The sequence below is a fragment of the Budorcas taxicolor genome, chromosome 6 (assembly GCF_023091745.1).
Source record: "Budorcas taxicolor isolate Tak-1 chromosome 6, Takin1.1, whole genome shotgun sequence".
Taxonomy (NCBI): domain Eukaryota; kingdom Metazoa; phylum Chordata; class Mammalia; order Artiodactyla; family Bovidae; genus Budorcas; species Budorcas taxicolor.
Window position 1 is genome coordinate 67,851,993 of NC_068915.1, and position 26,675 is coordinate 67,878,667.

General features: G+C 36.4%; 1 protein-coding gene across 3 annotated transcripts; it reads left to right on the plus strand.

The window, feature by feature from the left end:
• The first annotated feature begins 1,479 nt into the window (after window positions 1-1,479).
• OCIAD1 (OCIA domain containing 1) lies at window positions 1,480-25,312 on the plus strand. 3 transcript variants are annotated; one of them, XM_052641933.1, is made up of 9 exons: window positions 1,480-1,627; window positions 2,954-3,016; window positions 3,439-3,519; window positions 9,496-9,549; window positions 16,077-16,124; window positions 16,895-17,030; window positions 17,904-18,079; window positions 22,095-22,247; window positions 24,840-25,312. In XM_052641933.1, the coding sequence occupies exons 2-9, from the start codon at window positions 2,959-2,961 to the stop codon at window positions 24,875-24,877; spliced, it is 744 nt and encodes a 247-aa protein (XP_052497893.1). In that variant the 5' UTR covers window positions 1,480-1,627; window positions 2,954-2,958; the 3' UTR covers window positions 24,878-25,312. The 3 variants fall into 3 exon arrangements, with proteins under 3 accessions (XP_052497893.1, XP_052497894.1, XP_052497892.1); XM_052641934.1 differs by having other exon boundaries at window positions 1,484-1,623; XM_052641932.1 differs by lacking the exon at window positions 1,480-1,627 and adding an exon at window positions 1,663-1,791.
• Window positions 25,313-26,675: the final 1,363 nt, after the last annotated feature.

Genomic DNA, 26,675 nt, shown 5'->3' on the forward strand with positions numbered 1-26,675 from the left:
GCTTTAGCATCAGTCCTTCCAATGAACACCCAGGACTGATCTCCTTTAGAATGGACTGGTTGGATCTCCTTGCAGTCCAAGGGACTCTCAAGACTTCTCCAACACCACAGTTCAAAAGCATCAATTCTTCGTCGCTCAGCTTTCTTCACAGTCCAACTCTCACATCCATATATGACTACTGGAAAAATCATAGCCTTGACTAGACAGACCTTTGTTGGCAAAGTAATGTCTGCTTTTGAATATGCTGTCTAGGTTGGTCATAACTTTTCTTCCAAGGAGTAAGCCTATTTTAATTTCATGGTTGCAATCACCATCTGCAGTGATTTTGGAGCCCCCCAAAATAAAGTCCGACACTGTTTCCACTGTTTCTCCACCTATTTCCCATGAAGTGATGGGACAGGATGCCATGATCTTTGTTTTCTGAATGTTGAGCTTTAAGCCAACTTTTTCACTCTCCTCTTTCACTTTCATCAAGAGGCTTTTGAGTTCCTCTTCACTTTCCGCCATAACGGTGGTGTCATCTGCATATCTGAGGTTATTGATATTTCTCCCGGCAATCTTGAGTCCAGCTTGTTTCTCCAGCCCAGCGTTTCTCATGATGTACTCTGCATATAAGTTAAAAAAGCAGGGTGACAATATACAGCCTTGACATACTCCTTTTCCTATTTGGAACCAGTCTGTTGTTCCATGTCCAGTTCTAACTGTTGATTCCTGACCTAATCACCAATAACTTTCAGTAGCTGGCTCTCAACAAATATTTGTATAGTGAAGAAATGAATGAATGGTGGTTGAAAAGTCATGAGTGCCGCTCTCAAATTTGCATTACTAGAGAACTTGGACGGCCTCGTTTAAGTGTGTCGTTTTAAACCCAACAACCCTATGAGGTCGTATTTCCATTTTTCAACAGAGAAAAACCTGAGGTTGAGAGAGAGCTGGAATGTACCTTGCCTGAGGTTTCTATAACTAGACAGAAGTTAGGCTCAAAAGTATCAGCCAAGTGCACATTTAATAATTATTTGCTACTACTTAGCCTAGAGGCCCAAAGGAAGAAGTGCACTATGTAAAGCCTAAAAGCAGAGAAAGGTAAATAGCCAACTCTCAACAGAGGATAAAAGGCCTTCCAGAACGTTCCTGCTGGCCAGCAACTGGAAGATTACATCGGTGAGTCCCAGCAGCCTAAACCTTAGCCTCCTCCCGCGGGGTGCAGGGAGGAGGGGGCGGGGCTCGGGTCCGCAGAGGTGGAATGCGCAGCCGCGGTGCAGCTCGTGAGCGCCGCGGCCGGCGGTGGAGGTGAACGCTGCAGGAACAAGCCAAGGCGGACAAGGCCGGCCGACGCAGGAGTTCGCGTCCATTCTTAGGCTGCTCGCCTTCAGACTCCGCAGGGAGGTCTTGACGTCATTTCCTTCCGTAGGTCACCACTGCTTCCGGGTCGCGGTCATTTTGAGTCCGTATCTGGGTGACTTCTTGGCGGTCGTGTCGTTGACCGCTCCCCACCCCCAACCCCGCTGCAGTCCCGCGCCTTCCGCCTTCCCCTCCCCCCTCCACCTCACCCGACTCCCCTTCGGGCTTTTTGTCCCTGGTCTAGCGGGCTCGCCGCGCCACCGCCCGCCGCCGTCGTCGTCGGTAGGTGGGTGAAATGACGCAGAAAGCCCCGTTCCGCCCCCCACCTACCCACTCACCATCTCTGTGCGGCCGGCTGCTCCCCTTCGCCTGCCGCCATTTTTCCCGCCTGCGAGGGTGGGCCGATCGCTCTTTGGGCCTCGGGCGCCTGGGTGCCGGTGACCAGGGCTGGTGAGGGAACGCGTCTGGGGGTGTGCATGGGAGAAATTGGTGGTGACGGATGTGTGTAGGTGTTGGAAGTGGGAGACGCAGTGCGTGGGGGATGGGGTGCAGGAATCGACGGTGGTTTTATTCTTTGGGAGCAAGAGATTAAAATAGTTTTGTCAAACCTGACAGTCTCTTTCTAGGTAGGATGCCGTTGTGAGAAGAGGTTTTCGGTTTTTTCTTTTACGGTTGTTTGAGGATATACGTAGTTTATTAAGGAATCTCTATCCATCCATGCATTGATTTACTCTATTTATTCTTTTTCCCTAGTCAAGAGGTTGGCATGAATTAATAGAAGGCCCTCAGTGACGACTTACTGAATAAGTGAATTTTGGAAGGGTCCCAATTGCTATCCTCATCGCGTGGGATGTTTCCCGTTTTCATTTAAATTGTCTTTAAGATTAGAATAAAGACTATATGTGAACATTGTGTAAAATACGTAGCTGTCTAAATCTGTTGATCTCTTAAATCCAGAGACATGGGTTACAAATAATAATAAAGTGTATGTTCTTGAAATGCTATGCCTTTTGTGTATCTCGTTTATTTTTCTAGGTCTCCATTTGGGGAGGGAGGAAAGAGGATACAATCGAATGTGCTGTTAGCTTCCCACCACTGGGAGAACAAAATGACGTCCTTGTTATTTCAGTTTTTTTTTTTTTTTTTGGAAGTACTGTTTTGTAGAAGAGATTATATGTTTCCTGGTGATTATTTCATTTTTTAAAAATGTAACCCAGAAATGACTTGAGATTTCCTTCTCTATTTTGGTGAATTATCTTAATAATATGTTTTGGAGAGGATCTTAACACAGGATAATGTGAAATAAACCAGCTTCAGAAGGAAAACAAAATCTTTTTTAAAATCGATAACCTTTGTATCTTGATATAACCAGCTGATAAATAATTGTAAAGCATCTGTTCTTCAATTACAGGACCTAATGAATCGTTCTAAAATAGTTAATAGGTTTGAGACTTTTTTAGGCAACTTTTCAAGTACTCTAGATGTATTTGTGTTCTGTAAATATTTGTTGACTGGTTGCAATGTAGACTAATAATTTTACTACGTTATATCTTGATTTATTTTGGACAGTTGCAGTCATTTCTAATGCTTTTCATAAATGTTTTTGATGCAGGAAAGATGAATGGGAGGGCTGATTTTCGAGAGCCAAACGCAGAAGTTCCAAGACCAATTCCCCGTAACTATCAGTTAAATTATTTATAATTAAAAGCATTTTTTATGTAGAGAAATTTTCATTGCCTTGAATAACAGTAGCCACTGGGCTGGCTTCATGGCTGTGTGACCTTTGCGGTTGCATATGGACCCATTAATGGTCTACTCTTGGCACCCTTAAATTCTTAGTAATTTGAACAAAGGACCCAAATTTTAATTTTGCACTAGACCCAGCCCATTTTGTAGCCAATCTTGACTACATAGCTGGTAGAATATTGGCACTAACTTTATATTTGAAGTCAAAGTTTGTTAAAAGTTTACAATCCACTTATTCCATTACTTTATTTAAAAATTATGTTTTGTTAATGTTTAGACTAAGGTAATTTTTTAGACTTAGTTTTTCTTCATGGATGTTTTAACGTTTTACTGATTTTCCTTGGTAAAAAGACATAGGGGCTGATTACATTCCAACGGAGGAAGAAAGAAGAGTCTTTGCAGAGTGCAATGATGAAAGCTTCTGGTTCAGATGTAAGTTAAATTTTCTAATCAACAAAATTTGATCTTTAATATCTGAAATTATGATGACTTCACATAGAAAGAATGGGCAGCTTTTTAACTTTGGTATGGTTATTGCTAAAAGAGGTTTGTTAAAGAAAGAAAGTTGTATACATTTTATTAAGCATTTAAAATTGAAATATAGTTGATGTATGATGTTAGTTTCAAGTGTACTCCATAGTCATTTAACCTTTGCATACATCATGAAATGATCAGAATTGTATGCATTTAAAAGTAATAATTTTTTTCAAGATTGTAAAGTATTTTTGTTGACAATAGTGATAGCATTTACTGTGTACATGGATTATATAAAAATAACCCAGTAAGGTTGATAACTATTACCCTCACTTTACAGATGAAGAGATTGAGGTTTAGAGCTATTAAAGATACTATCTGGTGTTCCGCAGCTGGTAAGCGATGGTGTCTGGACTTAAAGCCATGTCTCTCTGAAACAAGTTCATGATTCTGCCCCTTAAACTTTTAACCGCTATAGGATAAAAATTTGTTAGTTTCTGTTTTATTGATGTGAAGTGTTATTACACTACAGCTCTTGATTTCTGACTAGAGATCTTATACGTGAAGATTTTGTTTTTTAAGTACAGAGAATGGTGAAAGCAACACAGAACATAATTTTCCTTTGAATAGAACCATGTTGTTTCTTCAAGAGGTAGCTGCAGTCCTTTCAGATAAGGTAATTCTAGCAAAAAAAAAAAAGTAACAAGGTGGGATTTTGAAAAAGGAGGGGGTGACAAGTAATTAAAAAGGATGTACATTTTTATCAGTCAGCCTAGTATTTGTGCATATAGTGTGTAAGGTACTGTGCTTGGAATATGCTTTATGAGACAGTCTGTCTTGAAGTACTTTTATGATGTACTTGAGACAAAACTAACTCATGAGACACCTTGAGAAAGATTAAGTGCATAACAGCAATAGGATTAAAAGGATAAATTAGTTGGAATTGATTTAGCTATAAAAGGCTTTATTAAACAAATGAGGCTTAACAACCAATAGAACCTCAGGTAAATGAAAAATGGTGGGGGAGCATTTAAATGAACAAAGGCAGGTTCTCTAGTAACTTGATCTCTTCTGGAGCCTTGAGTCTGAAGGGATTGGAGCAGAGGTGTTTTGTTGGGGGTGGAAAATAAATAAAATACCAAGAAGTTAAAGGTTTGATTTCAGTTCAGTTCAGTCGCTCAGTCGTGTCCGACTCTTTGCGACCCCATGAATTGCAGCACGCCAGGCCTCCCTGTCCATCACCAACTCCCGCAGTTCACTCAGACTCAAGTCCATCGAGTCAGTGATGCCATCCAGCCATCTCATCCTCTGTTGTCCCCTTCTCCTCCTGCCCCCAATCCCTCCCAGCATCAGAGTCTTTCCCGATGAGTCAACTCTTCTCGTGAGGTGGCCAAAGTACTGGAGTTTCAGCTTTAGCATCATTCCTTCCAAAGAAATCCCAGGGCTGATCTTCAGAATGGACTGGTTGGATCTCCTTGCAGTGCAAGGGACTCTCAAGAGTCTTCTCCAACACCACACTTCAAAAGCATCAATTCTTCGGCGCTCAGCCTTCTTCACAGTCCAACTCTCACATCCATACATGACCACAAGAAAAGCCATAGCCTTGACTAGACGGACCTTAGGCGCCAAAGTAATGTCTCTGCTTTTCAGTATGCTATCTAGGTTGGTCATAACTTTCCTTCCAAGGAGTAAGTGTCTTTTAATTTCATGGCTGCAGTCAATATCTGCAGTGATTTTGGAGCCCCAAAAAATAACGTCTGACACTGTTTCCCCATCTATTTGCCATGAAGTGATGGGACCAGATACCATGATCTTTGTTTTCTGAATGTTGAGCTTTAAGCCAACTTTTTCACTCTCCTCTTTCACTTTCATCAAGAGGCTTTTGAGTTCCTCTTCACTTTCTGCCATAAGGGTGGTGTCATCTGCATATCTGAGGTTATTGATATTTCTCCTGGCAATCTTGATTCCAGCTTGTGCTTCTTCCAGCCCAGCGTTTCTCATGATGTACTCTGCATAGAAGTTAAATAAGCAGGGTGACAGTACACAGCCTTGATGTACTCCTTTTCCTGTTTGGAACCAGTCTGTTGTTCCATGTCCAGTTCTAACTGTTGCTTCCTGACCTTTATACAGATTTCTCAAGAGGCAGGTCAGGTGGTCTGGTATTCCCATCTCTTTCAGAATTTTCCACAATTGATTGTGATCCACACAGTCAAAGGCTTTGGCATAGTCAATAAAGCAGAAATAGATGTTTTTCTGGAATTCTCTTGCTTTTTCCATGATCCATTGGATGTTGGCAATTTGATCTCTGGTTCCTCTGCCTTTTCTAAAACCAGCTTGAACATCAGGAAGTTCACGGTTCACGTATTGCTGAAGCGTGGCTTGGAGAATTTTGAGCATTACTTGACTAGCATGTGAGATGAGTGCAATTGTGTGGTAGTTTGAGCATTCTTTGGCATTGCCTTTCTTTGGGATTGGGATGAAAACTGACCTTTTCCAGTCCTGTGGCCACTGCTGAGTTTTCCAAATTGGCTGGCATATTGAGTGCAGCACTTTAACAGCATCATCTTTCAGGATTTGAAATAGTTCTTGGGGCCTCCCAGGAGGTGCTAGTGATAAAGAACCTGCCTGCCAATGCGGGAGACATAAGAGACGCAGGTTCAATTTCCGGGTTGTGAAGATCCCCTGGGGGACGACATGGCGACCCACTCCAGTATTCTTGCCTGGAGAATCCCATGGACAGAGGATCCTGGCGGGCTACAGTCCATAGGATTGCAGAGTCAGACATGATTGAAACAACTTAGCACATGCCTGTGAGTTCTTGGGCCAGTGGGATGATAACGTTATTGTTTTAAAGGAACATTAGCAGTGTGCAGAATGGGTTAGAAGAATAAGAAGGTGTACAACTAGTTCCATCTGCACAAACATACAGGTAATGTAACAGTCTACATGCTAGGGTTAGTTTAATGTGTATTATATGTTACAGCAGTTCTCAATCTCTGCAATTGCTGCAAAGTGTATGAATTCATATTTGTTTCATGCATCTTATAGGTTTTGTGAATGATGTTTCATACATCTGTATTGGTTTTCGAATAAAATAGTATATGATTTATGTAAGAGAGAGCATAGACTCTGAGACCTGACTGTCTGGATTCAAGTCACAGCTCCAACATATATTAGCTGTGAGATGTTGGAGAATTTCCTCATCTCTGTATGCCTCAGTTTCCTTCTCTGTTAAGTGGGGATAATAATAACATATCTGCTGGGATTGTGAAGGAGATTAATTCAGTTTAACTTACTATGTGTTAAGCTGTTATATTGAATGGCTGTCAGTGCTGTTGTGATGAATGAAAAGTTTCAATTGAAAATGATTATGAGTTTAGAGAAGTATTTTGCTAGTGTAAGAAAAGAGTAAAAGGAATTTTAGGGGTTCTTGTGTTGAATATGATTGAGATCATGGTCATAATGTAGCATTTGGTCAGCAGTTTTACTGATTCGCCTAAAGAAACATTTAGTAGACTCTGGAGTGGGAGTCAAGTAGTGCAGTGGGAAAAGACCACTGACCTGGGAGTTGGAAGACTTGAATTTTGATCTAAATTCTACCACAAACCATCTGGGTTGCTTTGAGCAAATGACTTGTTCTTTACTTTGACTAGAATGAAGACTAAATTCCTGAAGTCTCTTAATTTTCCATTCTTTTTTTCTGTAACAGAATGCATGAGTTGGAAAGAGACCTTAGTTCTACTCGATTACCCTTTACAGTATAAAAAGAAGTTAGAAGATTTATGGAAAGATAGACAGTGGTGAATGGCAGAACTAATACTAGAATCTCATTAACCAAACTGTTGCTCTTTACATTATGCCATCTTGGCCTAAAAAGAAAGCAAAATGGGGAAATTGTCCTTTGTAGAGATGGCCAACTAACTCATTGCCTTTTATCCTTAATGATTCTTCAGTGCTTCAAGTTGCAATTCTTGAACCAAGCTGAAGGAGAAAGTGATTGCAAATTGTACTGATGCTGTAATTTTAAAGGAATATCCTTTGAAAAACCTTAAATAATATATGAAGGCATTCTAACCAACCAACGTTAGATCATTTTTCCAGCTGAGGTAAAATCCATTAGTAAGTAATAGAGCAAGGATTTAAGCCTTAGAGTTTTTGCAGATTGTGTCTGATGGCAAAGCTAATGCCCTATTCCAGCATTATGGATTTTAATCATGAATATTTTAATAATTCAAATGCTTAATGACTTTGGTTCTTAAATTGCCCATATATATTCTAGACCGTAGTTGAGCAGGCTGTAACCCAAGGGCCAAATCTGTTTTTGTATGGCTGTGAGCTAAGGGTGACTTTCACATTTTTGAATAGTTGAAAAAAAGCAGAAGAATTTTTCATTACACATAAAATTTACCTGGAATTCCTATTTTCGCATTCATAAAGTTTTATTAGAACATAGGTGTATTCATTTGTTTATCTCAGTGCTTTTGTTTTAAAATTCCTAGTTGGGGCAAAGACTGTGTGGCGGACAATACCTAAAGTATTTACCACATGACTCTTTACAGACCAGTACCCAACCCCTAGTCAGGAACTTCAGTCTCCAGTGCGGCAGCCATATGTAGCTATTGCAATGTAAAATAGTTTACAGCAGAAGGGATACAAAGGAAAATCAGCAAAGGTAAAGGAGTGGGTGAAATTCAGAGACAAAGCTTCTGAGTCCTCTCCAAATAGTCACACACACGGAATGTACTAAATTTCTCCAGTTGCATGTTGTAGTAACATATCACAGACTTAGCACCCACAGTTTTTATTGGGATTTGGTCACATAGGCTCCCTCAGCCTAGCAGGTAACAAAATTCCAGACTCCCCGAAGGAAAGGAGGTGTTTGGTATGAACAGTATTTGTGCAAGTAGTTTGTGCATAGTGAGCCACTTATCATCCAGGTAAAGTTTTATATCGGTTTACCTGTCAACCTCCCAGATATAAGGGAAGGACCAATCTTGAAAGCAAGCCTTTGTAAGGAAAGTAGTCTCCGGGCTGCCATGTTAAATCTTTCCTGCACACTGCCTAACTGGGAAAGAGATACAGACTTAACATCGAAATTCTTTGGGGCAGTTTGGGTATAGAAGACTGGCTTCATAAATTATGAGCCTGTTTGAGATTATGAGAGTTTTGGATTTTTCACTCAGCATTAATATGCATATGTATGTCAGTCATATTTTCATTGAGTTTTACAGAATTCCCTGGTTTAAGAGAAAGCATTGGTATTTAAAATATATGCTTTCTAATTGTACCAATCACCATATGATTTTGGGCAAGTAGTGTATCTTGTGTATTGGTTCACTCTGTAATACAGATCTTAAAAACTTGATATCTGGCATCAGAATTCACTGGAATCTGGAATCTGCCATTGAAGTGGCTGTATGATCTTGAACAAATTACTCAATGTCTCTAAGCTTCAGTTTCCTTATCTTTAAAAGGGCAATAGTAATATGTAGCTTATAAAGATGTGGTAGAAATTAAATGAGATAATGTGCTGAAAGCACTTAACATGGTACATGGAATTTTGCAGTTTGTAATATATGTCTTGCCTACCTCATCAGTAATTTTTTTCCCCCTTCAACTTCAGAGGTAACTTTTGATCACTATTACTGTGTTGTTTTAATTGATGATACCAGTGAATGGCTATTTTAGAGCCTAAATCTGGGTGGTTCTGAAATTATGTTTAATAATTTGTTACATTTTCTTAAATTTAAAATGTTTTTTATGTTTTCCTGAGTATATATAGCACAGCTTTTAAAAGTGGAGCAATCTCTTTTGAAGATCTTAATTGCAGTGTACTTCTAGCTGGTTTTACTGATATACATCTATTTATCCTAATGAACTCAGACAAAATCTTTTCCTTTTATTGATGTTGACAAATTCTTTTTCCCCCTATAGCTGTACCTTTGGCTGCAACAAGTATGTTGATTACTCAAGGATTGATCAGTAAAGGTAAATATTTTAAACTTTGAATTTGTTTAGCACATTGGATATCATGTTTTTATGTTCTGTTTTTCTCATCTTTAGATAGGGAACATATGGTGATGTATCATATTAAAAATTATCATTAAAATTTCTACATCAGAAGAGATATATCTCCATGAATCCAGAGTTAAATGTCAAGTTTGAGAATTTGATGTCCTCCTGCACTGTAGTGTATTAACACTATAAGAACAAGAAAGTAATTAAAAGCCAGTGGTGGTTTACAGGAAGGTAGAGAAATAAACCTGGCTTAGGTAGGTAGACCATCCATATAACTCATCACCTAGGAGCTTGTTAGAAATGCATATTCATGGCCCCATCCCAGGCCTACTGAATCAAGAGTCTGAGTTAAGGCTCCAGCTGAATCTTGTGTATTGGTTAAAAGCCTGAATTCTCTACCTAGCTTCCTAAACCAGCTTTGTCTTATAATGGGGGAATGGAGGTCTTCCTTGTCCAGATTCTGTTGGTTTAAATAGTGAAGTTGGCAGTCTCTCAATAACCAGAGCAAAAAGAAAATACATAGATATTGTGTTCAGTTCAGTTCAGTTCAGTCACTCAGTCATGTCTGACTCTTTGCAACCCCATGAATCACAGCACGCCAGGCCTCCCTGTCTATCGCCAACTCCCGGAGTTCACTCAAACTCATGTCCATCAAGTCGGTGATGCCATCCAGCTATCTCATCCTCTGTCGTCCCCTTCTCCTACCCCCAATCCACCCCAGCATCAGGGTCTTTTCCAGTGAGTCAACTCTTCGCATGAGGTGGCCAAAGTATTGGAGTTTCAGCTTCAGCATATAGTAAAATAAATGAAAAATTTGAATTACATAGTAAAATATGCTACTTGGAAAGAATAGTTGCGTTTAGGTAGGTATTAACTATATCAGTCTCTACATCTTTAAATTTAGTTGTGTAAACAGTAGAAATATTCATTACATTTATTTTTTGAACTGTCTTCTTGGAATTAGAAGAGTTCCAGAAAAGGATAGTCAACAAGCTCCTTCCAAGATGTTACTATGATAGGAATATATAGCCTTTTCATATTAGCAGTATGAAATACTTAGTAGTATTGACACAACTAGTTGAGAAAAGTAGTTTTGTAGGGAAATGGGAGGAGTTTTTGAGGTAAAATTTTGTTTTTATTTCAAGAATTTCCAAAGAACCTCACTAGACAGGAATTTTTTAAAAGCAAATGAATCAAGATACATATACTCTTACTTGTCTTTCAGAGTTGTTTTATAGACTAGGGTTGTTTCTATAATGTGAAACAGACATTTTGGTTTCATTAATTTTAAGGAAAAATTGAGCAATGGAGAAATTATAGTGTCTATTATTATGCTACCCATTTTATTTATCTGAGTTCTGTCAGTCATTTAACTAATGATTGGAGCTAGACATGGGGTGGGGTGGATTATAGAAAAGAAAAAGTAATAACAGCTGGTGGTTCATGTAAGGAAAACAGAATGAATACAAAGTTGTGAATACAAAGTCGAAGCAAATAGAGAATATAATTAAATAAGCTTCTAAGTTTTGTGGGAGACACTCCAAGAGCTATAGGTTTTCAAAGAAGAAAGATCTTTGTAGGGCTACTGTAATGAAGGTTTTGAAGATGGGTAGGATTTAGATTAAAGGAAATGTAAGAGTATCTCAGGAAGGAGGGACCTGGTTGTCAGAATGATAACCATGACAGCTGGGGGGGACAGTCAGGCCACTGACATGGCTAAGAGTGGCAAAATCATGAAGGGAAGAATGAAAATGTATAGCTAAGGTAGAACCAAGAGAAATGGTAATTTTGAAAAGAAAAAAAAGAAAGCAAAGCAAAATTTTGGAACTTTGGGGCTTCCGTAGAGTAGGAGACTTTGGACAGCTTGAAGGTAAGACACAAGTGGTAAAGGCTGGGAGAATCAGATTGCACCTACTCACTTGGACCTTATGTTTTCAACAATAAAATGACACTTGCTGGGCTTTTGCCTGTTTGGGAATGCCTTGTAGGTAATCATACATATAACCAAACCACAGACAGAAATTCCCTTTTTGTAGTTGAACACACATCTTCATAGGATGGTTCTTACATAGTTACCACTGAAAATCTTAGGACCTAGTACTGAAATGACAGATTATTTTTGCAGCCCAAATCATCTTGGACTTCTGGTTACTGTTTGGTGATTATTTGACTTGAAATTAATGGTGATTTATGCCTCTGGTTTTGTTTGCAGAAGTCATACCATGAGCAACAACCATCTTCAGCATCTTTATAGTTTTTCATAGTGACTGACTGGGCTTGGAGCTTTTCAGTGGGATTTAGTAATCCATTTTTTAAAAAGGATGAATTGTTGAAAATGACTTATCTAATTTGTAGAATAACATTTTCTATTGAGCATGTCATGTCACCTTTATACCTTTGTCAGAGTTTGTTGTTGGGACTTTGATACTTTGAGTAAAAAATACAGAAAAGAATATTGAGTGATATGTCACCCATATAATTATCTCCCAGAATTGAGGGCTTTTTATTATTGTTGAAATTGTATTGGGGTCTTGTTTTTGGAGGGTGAGGTATTCTAATGAAAAAGTCAATCTCAAAAAAAATATTGAGAGAGACTTTAGGAAAGGAATTCGAATCCAGCAAAGCATTTTGCATTTAATCAAAATGCCTAACATTTTGTGTATGATTTTATCCACGTGTATGATTTTTAATCCAGTTTGTCATACTCTACGTAGTCTTGGCTGCTCCTGCTCTAGTCATTCTTTTAAATCAAAACATTTAAATAAGCTCAGATCATTTCTAACTTCAGAACATAAAAAAGAAAAAATCTTTTTTATCCTTTTACAGCTGCTCCTCGTTGTCTTGAATTTGAAGCCAGACTTCACGAATGAGCACTTCACTTTATCTTTTGACCTACTGCAGTATATGTCACAGATTATGTATATAATCTGACATGTACTAAAACATACCAGTGCAACCTTTTTGTTGCTTGAATTTGATAGACAGGTTTTCTTCATGACCACTACACAACTTTGTAACCAGTCCTTCTTAAAATGTTCTCTTCTCTTGGCTTCAATTATAGCACTTTCTTCTGGTTTTTCTCCTATTGCAGGCAACTTCTCCATTTTTTCATGTTTTTTGAATGTCTGATATGCACTATATACTGTTCTGGGTATGTAGCATTGAAGACAAAACCCCACAACCTCTTAGTGCCTACGTTCTTAGTGTGGGTTTTTTCCCTCATTGTGTTAAGTTTTACTTTGCCTTTGAATTTTTAGTCCATGTACTATCCAACAATGATGGGAAGTTTAGTGACCATTTATTGCTCTAAATCCTCATAATTATCTTGAGTCTAGGTAATCGGCTCCAGAACCACGTTCTGCACATCTCCACATGAATGGCCCTTTTACAGGCTCCTCAAATTGAACTCAAGTTCAGTCCCAAGCTGAATTCACTTCTCCATAAATTAATTCCTCCATTCTCCCCGAGTCTGAGTGGCATCACTCTCTAGCCAGGATACAGACATTTTTCACTTCTATTCCTTACCTGCTTTGTCCAACAACTGTCCATTCTGTAGTCTAGCTCTTAAGTATTTCTGTAAGCTATCTATTTTCATCTGCACTCCCATGAATTATCATGTATCATTTGTTGGTAAGACTATTGCGTTAATCTCAGTAATTGTATTTGTCTCCATTCTTGCTACTTCCCTTTAAAATATGGACTCTTTTTTGGCAGTTGACAGGGCATAGTGCATGCAGTAGACACTAAAATACAAGAATAATTCATTTTATTGTGCTTTACAGATACTTTTGTTTTTTTACAGATTGAAAATTTGTGACAAGCTGCATAGAGCAAGTCTTATCAATACCATTTTTTTTGAAAGTAGCTGTTCACTTGTGTGTCTCTGTCGTATCTTGGTAATTCTTGCAGTAATTCAAACTTTTTCATTATATTTGTCATGGTGATCTGTAATCAGTGCTCTTTGATGTTGCTGTTACAAAGATTATAGCTTGCTGGAGGCTCAGGTGGTTAGCATTTTTAAGCACAAAGTATTTTTTTTTCAGTTAAGGTATGTACATTGTTTTTTAGACATAATACTATTGCACATTTAATAGACTTCAACATAGTATAAACATGAATTTTAATATGCAGTGAGAAACCAGTACATTTGTGTGATTTGCTTTATTACACTGGTCTGGAACTGAACCTGCAGTTATCTCCAATCTGTGTCCGTATTTGAGTGGATGAATAGCAACCATTACACTATATTCTGTTTGTCTTCATTTGCTCTGTAGACTAAAGCTCTGTGAGGTTAAAGATAATGTCTCTTTACTGTTATATTCCTATTTCCTAGAATGTAGTGCCTGTGTAATATAGGTGGTTTATAGGTATTTGCTGACAGAATAAAGAAACAATATTTTTGTGTAAATGTAGATACTGTTACAGTCCTCCCTTTTCTCATCATCTCAGTTCATTTTATATAAAATTAAATGGCAAAATTACATATACATGATACAATCTTTTATGTACCGTCTTTCAGCATTGTGAGATTCATCCAGTAGTATGCCCAAACTGGCTTTTACCAGCTCCAGAGGGCTAATTGTTAAAAATTTTAGGAACTTGACAAACCAATTTTTAAAACATTGGTAGCTTGAAATTGGTCATAGGGCAAGTATTTACACCACAGAAATCAACTAACATTACAAATCAGACCCTTTTATTTGGAGAGCTTGTTTACCAGCATGTCACTAGATTCATTCACATTGTTGCATGTAGTTGTAAATTATATACACTCATTGCATGTAGTTTTTTGCTATGTGAATATATCATACCAGTCTGTCCATCCTTTTGTATATTGATGATTGTGCAGTTTCCAGTTTTGACATTGCAAATGGTTCTGCCATGAACTCCATGTCTCTTTGTAGACGTTTTGCTTGGTCATAGATTATGTCCAGGTTCAATTCTAGTAGATACTTTCTGAACTCTCCAAACTGTTTAGACCAATTTACACTCCTACTATCAGTTCATTAATTTCTGTTTGTGTCACTATCACCAACACATGCTACTTCTGTGTCTTTTGAAGTTTAGCCGTTGTTAGTGAACACGATAGTGATTGCATCGTAGTTTAATTTGCATCTCCCTTGTGGTTAATGAAGTTGATCTCGTGTGTTTATCAGATCTCTTCTTATAAGAAGGGCTTTCTGTAGTCTCTTCAGGATATTTATCTGGTATAAGGACATGAAGACTCTTGTGCTTTTTCTGTAAGCTTTATTGTATTTATTTATTTTGTCACACGTCTTAGTTCACTGACCAGGGATTGAACTGAGGCCCTTGCCAGTGAAAGCCCAAAGCCTTAACCACCGGGATGCTAGGGAATTCCCTGTTTTGTCTTTTCATACTTTTATTTTTGAGTCATCCTGAATTACTTTTGAACATTATATGAGGTAGGATCAAGGTACATGTCTCCCCCGTATGGATTCGTGGGCCCAGCACTATATTTTGAAGACTAGTCTTTGTTCACTGCAATGCAGTGTTGTTGCCTCTGTTATAAATCAAGTGACTGTATTTGTGGGTCTGTTTCTGAATTTGATCAGTTTATGTGTTCTTGTACTTATAACACATTATCTTAATTAGTATAGCTTTATCATGGATCTTGATATCTGGTGATAGCTAGTTCTCCATTGTGGTATTCTTCAATATTGCCATGATTTTTCTTGACCGTTTGTGTTCCCACATGAATATTAGAATAAGCTTTTCAGTTTGGGGAAAAAACTTTCTTAGCTTTTAATTGGGGTTGCGTTGAATATATAGATGTTTATGAGGAATTACCATCTTTATTTAATCTTTGACTTCATGAACATGGTGTGTTTCTCCATTTACTTAGCTTTCATTTCCCTTAGGAAATTTTGTAGTTTTCAGAATCTTTCTAATTTTTTATTAGATTTGTTTTTGGGTCTTTGATGGGTTTTGGTGCTGTAGTAGTATCCTTTTTTATTGGGTTTTTTTGTTTGTTTGTTCCTGATTCATAGAGATGTGTATTTTTTGTTTTTGTGTTATTTTTGTATATTTACCTGTATCAAGTGATCTTGCTGAATTCATCCATTCTGATAGATTAGAATCTTGATTTCTTCATATTTCTCTTGATGTTGAATTCTCTTTTGAATAGCTTCAGGCTGCTTTGGTATTCTGGAAAGAGCTAATGCTGTCAGATAATATATAAAGGTAGTCTGTACTAATTTTTCCTTATGTCTTTGTGGGTTGCTCAAAGCCACTGAGAAATATATACATCTTGCTTTATGCTGTACTGCTAAACTTACAACTACTTTTGTCTCACATTATAAAAGACCAGCAGAAGTATGTGACTAGCAGAATTATTTTCTTTGTATTATTGACCATAATTTCTGTACCGTTCTTACACTGTTAGCATAAACTTCTTTCCTTGCAATAAAAAATAAAAAACATCTTTATTATGTAAATGTAACAGTGTTGCTCAGAAATATTTACTGTTTTATCTTTAGGAATCCTTTCAAGTCATCCCAAATATGGTTCCATTCCTAAACTTATATGTAAGTATGAACAATACTAATTCTCTTAGCTTTTTTGCCTAAGTAAAATAAATAGCTTTTACAAATGTTCTATCTTACTAATAACAGTTATTTGGTTATTTGTTTTGATAAATCATTGTGGCATTTTATTGTTGGCATTAAAAACCATGAGTTAGTTGAAAGAGGCATTTTCCCCTGTTTTTATAATGTCTAAAACCATTAGTTTTAAATTATTTTGTAAAAATATAATATTTGAAAATAAGTTATCTTGGTCTATGAGGAAAGAAAGTTCAGCTATTCTGATTAATCAAAGAATATTTAAAATTAAGTGTAATTTTTAAAAAACCCTAATTTGCAATTAGTAAATAAACATAATAGCATTTATAAGTATAGTTTCTTTACATTTTATGATATGGTTAATAAAAAATAGTAAATTGCCCTTAAAGAGAGTGCCTGAAGCTTTTTATGAATCTTTCCAGGGTATTCTGTCTTCTGTATTGGAAAGATAAAACAGTAGACATGCTTAGGTAGCACTTCATAATTTATCATTTTAAGGGATTTGTTTCACATAATTTTTAACTTAATTTTGTGAAAGTGAATTATATCCACTGAATCTTTCTGTGAACTCTTAATGCAACTCAGTGTAGTACTTTTACCAGTATTTCAGGAAATCTGTTTTTCCACAGCAGAGACATATTTAGAACTACATTTTTTTGAAGTGTTCTTTTATAAAAGATTTTTGTCTAAAGAGGCACATTGAGTTACACTTTTTGTTTATTTTTACAAATAAGTTGCTTGCATCATGGGATACTTTGCTGGAAAGCTTTCCTATGTGAAAACTTGCCAGGAGAAGTTCAAGAATCTTGAGAATTCCCCTCTCGGAGAAGCTTTACGATCAGGACAGGCACGACGATCTTCACCAACTGGGTAGGCCGTTCAGATCTTTATAAAGGCTTTCATTTTAGCTAAAAAAAAACTTGTAACTAGATACTGATGTAGTTGAGTGCATGAAACATTGCCTTACTGAAGGACCACTGGAAACTTGCCATTTTGTGGCAAGCTAAAGCTAGTTTTATTTTTAAAAGTAAAAACAAGATTTGTTTAGTTTAAAATAAAGAGTTGCATCCTATTGGGAGTTCATGTCCAAGAATGAGAGATTTTAATTTGGCAAACTCGTTTGCTGACTATACTCTTATTTTTTTTAATTGCCAAATATTATCAGTCTCATCTCTTGACAGATTTCAACTTTTTAATCCTGTTGTTTAGAATTTTATAAGTACAGATAAGTGAATCTGTCTTGAGAGGTAGATAAATAATAAGGTAATTAAGTAGATTCGGTAGATAAATTGTCCTGTCACAAATGGCAAGCAACAGAAACCCCATGAGAACTGCTGTCATTTATATTTGCTTCAGCAAAATCGTGTAAATATGGACTACTCCCTGTGGAAGTAACTTCCAAGTTAATGTGAGAAATGGACACATTTTCTGATCTGAGGTACTTTTTCTTTCCAAGAACTTTAAACACATTAAAAGGATCTCTGAAGCCTAATAATAGAAAAATGGGAATATATTTTCTCTTCTCTATGTTAAGAGAGACAATTTTTTAGTTGTATAAGTGGGTTAGAACATATTTTTGTTTTTGTGGCAAAAACAGACTTTATTTTACTGTTTTAAATAACTATACTAACATTGTATTATTCCTTTAGAAAATGACTTAAGTTTTTGTATCGTAACACACTTCTTTAAATAAGGCATAGACAGTAACCCTGTTTCTTTATACAATATGATTTTATTTTGTAGGCACTATTCTCAGAGGTCAAAATATGACTCAAATGTGAGTGGTCATTCATCTTTTGCAACATCCCCAGCAGCAGACAACTTAGAAAAAGAGATGCTTCCTCATTATGAGCCAATTCCATTCAGTGCTTCTTTGAATGAATCTACTCCAACTGGTATTACTGATCATATTGCCCAAGGTAGAAACTTCTCTTGAAATGAATTTCAGCTTTTATGGTCCAACGTATGTATAAACTTTATTTGATGACCTTTTTAGCTGGATATCACCTCTGTATTCCACTATCAGCCTAAACTCAGCATGTTTGTTTGCTCATCTGTTCATTTGAATTCATTCTTCATTCATTCAACACTTTTTGAGGTCCAGTAGGTATCAGGTACTCTGCTAGGTATGGAAGTAAAGATGAATAAGAGCTGGCTGTTTGCCCTGAAAAACTCTCTCAGTCTGCTGGAAGATATAGAAAAATAAGAATAAATTATTAATATGCTCCATTAATTGAAAATGCTAACCATGTTTAGTGAAATAGCAAAGATGAAATGATAAATGGTCCTTGAAAGAGTCTTTAAAAGATTTCATTTATTACTGTGGTCTTAAAGGCTCTTTTAGCTTCTTTGTAATGTGAGAAAAATTACCTGCTTTACAGAACTGTTGTCAAGTGAGAAAATCCATGTGAAAGTGCTTTGTGAAGTTTGTGTGAATATTAGCTTTGAAGATCACGTGATGTGAGTGAAACAACATCAACTTTGGATTAAGGCCTGCATATGAATCGTGATTGACATTTGCTAGCTATATGTCTTTAGACAAGTAATTTGTGGTGCCTTCAGTCTCTTGATCTCTTGAATTGAGATGATAATACCTCTCTTAAAGAACTTTGGGAATGAAATGAACTAATGAGAGGTAATGCCTGAAAAGTATTAATAATAGAGTGTCAGCAAATGTAAGCTAGCTTGCTTCCTTGCTTTCTTCAGTCTAATTTGCCATGAAAGATGAATTGGAAACAAAGTGTAAGTTTGTAATTTCCTTACCTAAAATCCAAAATTTTTTAAAAAAGAACAGGTTTTTAAATAATTAGTGATAAAATTCTGACCTGAACTCAAACCGATTTCAGCTGGATAGAACTATATTGATAATCTTTATTTATCTTAATATTTTTTCTAGATTTTGTTTTAGGAATGTTGTGTTTGCTTATTCATCACTACTTCAATGGACATTAAGTGATAAGGGATATATACGGTAATGTTTTTTTCTAAAATCTAAAACTCTGATTTTTGAAGCATTTCTGACTCCCAAGGGTTTGGAGACGGGATTGTGGACCTCAGAGAATTTGAAAACACGTACTTTGGAATAAATACAATAAGCTACTACCTGTGGGGAGCAAACAAGGTTAAAAGGACATTGGGGCCTTCATTTCTTTTTAGACAGAACAGATTTTATTCTCTATGTATGAATATGTTAAAAGGACAGAAGGTATAGAGTGGAAAGAGAGGTGTTGATTATAGATCAAGTAAGGTTCCAGATGGTGCAGAAAGGGTTATAGGTTGGTCAGGATATAAAATAGCCATTTGCTATATGTGGCTGTTTAAATTCATTAAAATTAAGACAAATTGAAAATTCAGTTCCTCAGTTGCTTTGGTAGCATTTCAGTTGCTCAGTAGCCATATGTGCTACTGGCTACTGTGTTGGACTGTGTAGAGAACATTCTCATCATTATAGAAAATTGTATTGGACAGCACTGTCTCAGAGCAAGAGTCAGTGGTGGGGGTGGGGGGGGTGAGTATTTAACTTTTCAAAAGAAATAGGAGAAAGTGAAGTTAAAGGGTTGAGATAACTGAAGAGATTCTTAAGTCTTATTTTTTGACTGTACTGTACAACGTGTGGAGTTTTAGTTCTCTGACCAGGGATCAAACCCATGTGCTGTACTGGATCATCAGGAAAGTTTGAAAGTCTTTTAATTCTCACCTGTTTTCCCCCCTTAGTGGCTGGACATGAGACACCTGATTAGTGAGAGAGGAAAAGAGATCAGCAGCATAGGAGAGAATGGTTAAAGTCATCGTTTTATCTCCACAGTCAGCTGTCTCACAGAGTCTCCCATTTCTCCAGTCTCCCAAATTCAAATCTATTCTACTTCTGTTCTAGCCGTGTACCAAGTCTTCCCTTGCTGTGTCTTGCACCTTTCCTTGCATTTGCATTAGAAAATTTCATTCCATGTTACATAATTTCTTTGCCAGTAAAAACAAAACGCCCTTTGGTATCTGCCCACAGACTACAGCAAGGACCAAACTTTCATGTATTTTAAGTCCTCCACTGTAGCCATCCATCCGTCATGCTCTGCTGTCTTACCCCTGCCCCCCAAGTCAAGATTGCCACTTTAGTTCCCCACGTGAGCCCACAGTGGCCTCCTTTGCTTTCCTGGAGTCCTCCCTTACCAGGACATCCTCCCTTTTTGTTTAAGTCCTATTTGTCCTCTGCTTTCTCTTAACAGGAATTGAAAGTTATTAATCTCTCAGAGTAGAAAGCATTCTTTCATAGTTGTTATGAAACTACAATAAGTTTATTACAGTTAGATTTAAATCAGTGCTTTTTTACATTTTCCTGTTCCTTCCAGCTCTTTACTGTAAGTCTTGCTCCCTACACAGTGCAAGATATTTTCATTTGGCTTTTACAAGTGAAAGAAATTATCCCTATTTTCTGTCTGATTCGTGTTTTCATTATTCATTGCAGAATTTCAGAACAATGAAGTGTCTTTCTTTTTGATAAGAAAATGTGTTAGACCTGGAAGGAACTTTAGCGAAGATCATCTAGTTCAAACTTCCATATTTCATAGTTGAGAAAACCAAGACTCAAAGAAGCTTAGTGATTTGCCCAAGGACATTCATTAAATGTTGTCAGAGTGGGAATGAGAATCTAGGGTTCCTAACTACTCATCTAGTATAAGCTGTCTCCTTCAGAATTTAAAAAATATCATTTATGCTGAAAGGAAATGAATTCAATAACTTATTACTAATGAAATGCAAGGTGTTTTTAAATGCAGTATACAGTTTTAATATTTTTCTTTAAGCAAGAAAAGTTTGGTTTTATCCATGGTATATAATACTAGAACTAAATTTAAATTGTCTGCTTTGTATCAGTGCAAGTATACTTTATGGTAAAAGATTGTAGTTGAATATATTCAATGAATAGTTATGTTGCTTTGAAAAATGTGAGTATTCGCTGGGACCTTACTATTGACTTTCAAAATAGTACCATTTATAAAAACTGTTTTAAAACAATTATTTTAATTCATATGGTTATATTATTATAATGATATACCTAATTTCTATGTCTCATTAAAAACCTCTGAAAAATATTATATGGGGAGTGGTTTGTTAGATTTTGTAAGTTAGATAGTTCACTGTAAGCATTAATTGACTTTTAAAAAATGTTATCTGGCTTTGCTTGCTAACTATATATTTTATAAACTATATTCAAAATTTAGTCCTGTCACCTAACCATTTCCTTATTTTTATATCAGTGTTTGACTCATTGATAAAATGTTTTCATACTTTGACTTTCTTTGGGAGAGAGAGAGAATAAATGCTGGTTCCCCAGGTAAAAGTTGCTACTTTTTTCTGCCTCAGTATTGCATCCATTAGACCTAAATCAAAATGATGCTTCCTGTGGTTAAAGACTATATTTTATACCTTTCAATAGCCATTTTCAAGTATTATTGAAATATAAGAAAACATAAATGTTTTTTAATTGCTGGAGTTGTTTGTATATATATAGGCTGGATACAGTAACATTTAACTATGGAACTATTACTGAATCTACACCATGTCAAGTTTTGTTCAATTGTCGCTAGTAGAATATATTTCTCTTTAATTATATAAACTGTATGAATAACCTCCCAGTTTAGAGCAACACTAGTATTTTAATGAGTGAATTGTGCTGGTATATATTATATCCATTCTTCTTCTGGCCATGGGTAGTTTAAAAAAATATTTTTTTAACTTTAGAAATATAAGCTTGAAAGCGTAAGAGGAAGTAGATTTTGGTTTTATAATTACCTTGGGGAAAATACAGAACCTTTGGAATACTGGTAATAATCTGATCCTTCACTTTAATTTTTTAGTAGGTAAGAAGCATTTGTAAACTTTAGTTGCTTTAGATTTATTCAAATCCTTTTATCACCATTTATTAACTGTTTGTTGTTTTAGGACCTGATCCCAACATTGAAGAAAGTCCTAAAAGAAAAAATATTACATATGAGGAATTAAGGAATAAGAACAGAGAGTCATATGAAGTTACTTTAACACATAAGACTGACCCCTCAGTCAGGCCTATGCAGGAAAGAATGCCAAAAAAAGAAGGTATGATAGTCTAGTCTGAATCACTTTACTCTTTAGAATTAGAAACTGCAGCACTAGTTTAATTATACTAACGTGTGATTTAATGCCTCAAGCAATTAACCAAAATAACATTTTTTAAGATGGTAACTATTAATAGTTATCAGTTCTTCCTTTTTTAGTGTTCCAAAAGCCATTTTATGTTAGAAAATAATGAAGTCCAAATAGTATGGCTTAAAACAGTAAGACTAAATTTTTAATGTAGAAATTATACAAACATTTGATTGTATGAGAAGCCACCTTGGGAATTGACAACATTTTTTAAAATGATGTATCTACTGCATAAAACCAGATTGGATTGATAATGCCACTTTTGGCAGGATCACAGAATCCTGATTGAGTAATAAAATGATGGTCTTGTATGTCTATGAAATTGAAAGAGTTACATGCTTATGAACTAGTTTTAGGGCATTTCCAAATAGGGAGTTTGACTTTTAACAGTACTTTGTGCATAGTTGCTCAGTTGCGACCCCATGTCCTATAGCCCACCAGGCTCCCAGGAAGAATACTGGAGTAGGTTGCCATTTCCTCCTGTGGATCTTCCTGACCCAGGGACTGAACCCATATCTCTTACATTAGCAGGTGAATTCTTTACCACTCAGCTGCCAGGGAAGCCCCTAAACAGTACTTTACTCTATAATTAATTAATACATAGAGATTTTTAATACCATGATTTAAGACTTTTTGGAGCAGCTGCGCATAACCCAGAGTAAATTTTCTGACACCAAAGATTTGTCAGTAACAAGAGGGCATTTTGAATAGGGCTTTGTAGCTGTTTCAGTATAAAATTTTGTAGTATCTTTCTTCAGGAATTTTAGAGGATATATCATTGTTTCAAGGTTTTTTATTTACTATTTTAAAAATTAAAGGAACAGAAATGTCCTTTGTACCTTCTTGAGAGTATACCACAGAGAATGCAAAAATACATAAAAAACACTTAGTATTTTTTATTATGATCATTCCTTTAGAGCTAGTTTTATTTCTAATCGGTAGTAATTGTTTCATTTAATCCTATTTTACAACAGTGATCCACCTCTGTCATATTATTGATGTTCTTTACAGCTTTAAAATAGATTTGTAATCAGCAGTACTTGTTAATGTTTGTCGTAAAACATAAGCCTTATGTATTTAGTAGTTATTACTCTGTAATATGTGAAGATTCACTGGTACTCTGATCTTCTAATTAATTTGAGAATTTAGACTGTAAGCTCCATGAGGGCAGGCGGTAGTATTCTTCTCATTTTTGTAATCTGCTCTGCTGTGTGTCTGCATAGCATAGTGCCATTGTTTGATATGTCAGAAATGTTGTGTTTTGGTTGGGCCTTCTAGTGCTAAAAACCAAGAAAAGATAACATGGTAGATGAGTGATATTTGCTGGATTTGGACATTGGTGCTTTTGGCTGTGAACAGTTTTGAAGTTGTGTTTCGTGATACAGTGATGTGAACTGTTTTTCTTTGTAAAAAGAAAGCTTTTTTTTTGCGCTTTATATAATTTAAAGAAAAAAGTTACGAACAGTTTGTGATTTTTGTTCTAGAACTTAGAAATTTAACAGTACAATGTAGATTCACTAGGTCAGAAAGTGTGATTTAAAAATTCTCAGCTTTTGTTTATGTGGATTATATTCGTTGTTATTTTAGCTAGTTAGAAATTATGGCAGAAATTTTAAACATCTAAGCATATTTTCAGTTAGCTGTCAGCAGTGATGTCCCCACACATCATGTAGCTCCGTGAAAACTGCCTTCTACACATAAGGGAAGAAGAGCAAGGGGGAAAAGCAGAACAATGTCTTAGTGTAATAATGAAATAATTTTGACTTTAAAGACTTCACTGAAAAAGTCTTGAGGAAGGGAATCCCCTTATACTTTGATAACTGCTTCTTTACATTGTTGTGAATACTTGGGTCTTCTGAAGAGTTATAATTCACAGATGATGGCTGTGTAGAAGAGAGGCTAAAAAGTAAGAGTAGAGAAGATAGAAGAACATATTTCAAAATATAATATCACATAAAATACAAAAATACTGGAAAGCATTTCCTCCTTGTACTGGTATTAATCTCCTAAGAGAGATTAAATTAATCTAATCTGAGATTTCTGTGGAAAATGGCATTCAAATATTCATTATTGTTTTATTTTTCATTTACTGGTAACTGTTGTGCATCCTGTAATGTATACCATGCTTACTTTAGATGGTAAAGTTGTAAAGGTACCCAGGCTTTGGACCTAAATAGACCTGTGTTCACGTTTCAGTTCTACCTATTTTATTAGGCTTGTACCTTGGGCAAGTTACTAATCTGTTTTCCTTAGAACGGGGGTTATATTTACTTTATCAGGTTGTTTTAGAGATCAAATACATATGTAAATGTCTTGATACTGTATTTATGTCAAACCTCCAGTTCACAAAAGGCTAGCCAGCCCCTTTTTATAATTATAATTTGACTCTCATGTACATTTATTCAAATGAGAAACATAATTTAAGTCATAATAATAGCAAACATAAAACAGTTCCTTTCACCTGTTACTATTTGGAATCATCAATTATTTGTGCTTTTTTCCTAGTCAAAGTAAACAAATATGGAGATACTTGGGATGAGTGAAAAATTGCATCATTGGACCTACTGAAGGAATTTCAGTATCCAGCTTCATCTAGGTGGTCATGAACATCTGCATGCTTTGAGCTCAGCAGCAGTCTTCATAAACACATTTAAAACTAGAACATGGGTTTTTGTGGTTTGGCTTATTGAGATGATGTTTTAAAAACTCAAGACTTTAATATTAATATTGTGTGAATATAGTCATTTGGGAAACTCTTTGAATGATGTTATTACACCATGATTATACATAGTTTATGAAATTGTTTTAAGTTACAGGACAAGGATACTCTGTTATAAAACTTTCAAGAGAATGTAATGCTCTACAATCACTGCATCTGGAAATAAATGATACCTGCATGTTGAATTGGGGTGGGGGGGGAGCAAGCATAATTTTAAGTGTTAAACTTTACATCAAAATTATTAAAACGCCTTTCTCCAGTGTTTGCTGTATTCTCTTAGTGTTTATGGTAAATAAAATATAAAGGAACGTGTATCTCCATTGATTTTATGGTCTTATTGTTTCTAGTCTGCCTGTGTGCTAAATTGCTTCAGTCGTGTCTGACTCTGCAATCCTATGGACTGGAGCCTGCCAGGCTCCTGCCCATGGGATTCTCCAGGCAAGAATACTGGAGTGGGTTGCCCTCTTCTTAAGTACAATCATAAGAGTTTTGTAGGGATAGGAAATAAAGTCATCTATCTGAATATTTAATTATAATACAAAGAATGTGACTCAAATAAAGCAACATACAGTGAATAGCCCAATGCCCTGAAAAAGTGGTGTTTGAAAAATTTGCAAATTCCAGGGGAATAAAAATTTGGTATACTGTATTTTCTTCATTGTTGACGTAATGTTTGTTTCTGGTTCAGGTGAATGGAAAGTGAAATTGTGATCTCATCTAAATTACACTTAATTGTATTACATTTCCACCAGAAACAGTATTTCAGTTAGTTACTGCTGCAAATCATCCCCAAACTTTGTGGCCTAAAACAGCAACAATTCATTGTCTCAGTTTTTCTGTGTCAGAATTTAAGGAAGGATTCAGCTGAGTAATTGACTCTGGGTCTCTGAGGTTTGCAGTCAGGTGCTGGATGGAATGGAAACAGCAGGCAGCTGGGCTGAGGCCTAGCCAGGCTTCTCTTAGCTTCAGGACCTTGCTGTGTCTCTGGGTAGAGTGTGGGCTCCCCACAGCATGTTGTGCTCAAGGCCATTAGACTGTTTACTTCATCATTAGGGCTCTTGAGTGAGTGCAGCAAGCGTTTCAGAAACTTGCCTTTTTTTTCCTGACCTTACCTCAGAAGTCCCAAAGCATTTTTTGTAAACCTGCCTCAAGGCAGGAGCATAAACTTCACACCTAGTCACGTTTTTTAAAAAAAGAAACGGGATGGAAGATGTTGAGCTCTCTTCAGCCCCCTATTTGACCACAATAATTCACACCATTCTCACATGCAAAATAAAGTCATACTTTTTCCAGAACTCCATTGTGACAGCTCAGGGTCTAGGAGCTCATCGTCTAATCAGGTCCAGGTGTGGATGAGGTAAAGGTCCTTAAGTATCATTCCTCAGTCTGAATACCTATGAACTTAGAAGTAATCTTCCCTGTTTGTCCCAAATTCTTGCTGCTTTAGACTTTCCTTTTTAAAGGGGGAATGAGAATGAGAGACATACAGCAGTCACTTATCTTTGCCGAGTAAACCCAGCCAGTCTTGTGTTGCTTTGACTAGGATTTAGGCATAACCCCTGGGGCTCTTGGTCCTGCCCTCTGAGTCATCCTTTCCCACAAAGGTAGCTCATGATTGCCAT

Coding starts and splice junctions, on each gene's coding strand:
- OCIAD1 (XM_052641933.1), top strand. CDS start 2,959: ATGAATGGGAGGGCTGATTTTCGAGAGCCAAACGCAGAAGTTCCAAGA. Junction 16,125..16,894: donor TTCCATTCCTAAACTTATAT/GTAAGTATGAAC, acceptor TTTACAAATAAG/TTGCTTGCATCATGGGATAC. Junction 17,031..17,903: donor CGACGATCTTCACCAACTGG/GTAGGCCGTTCA, acceptor TTTATTTTGTAG/GCACTATTCTCAGAGGTCAA.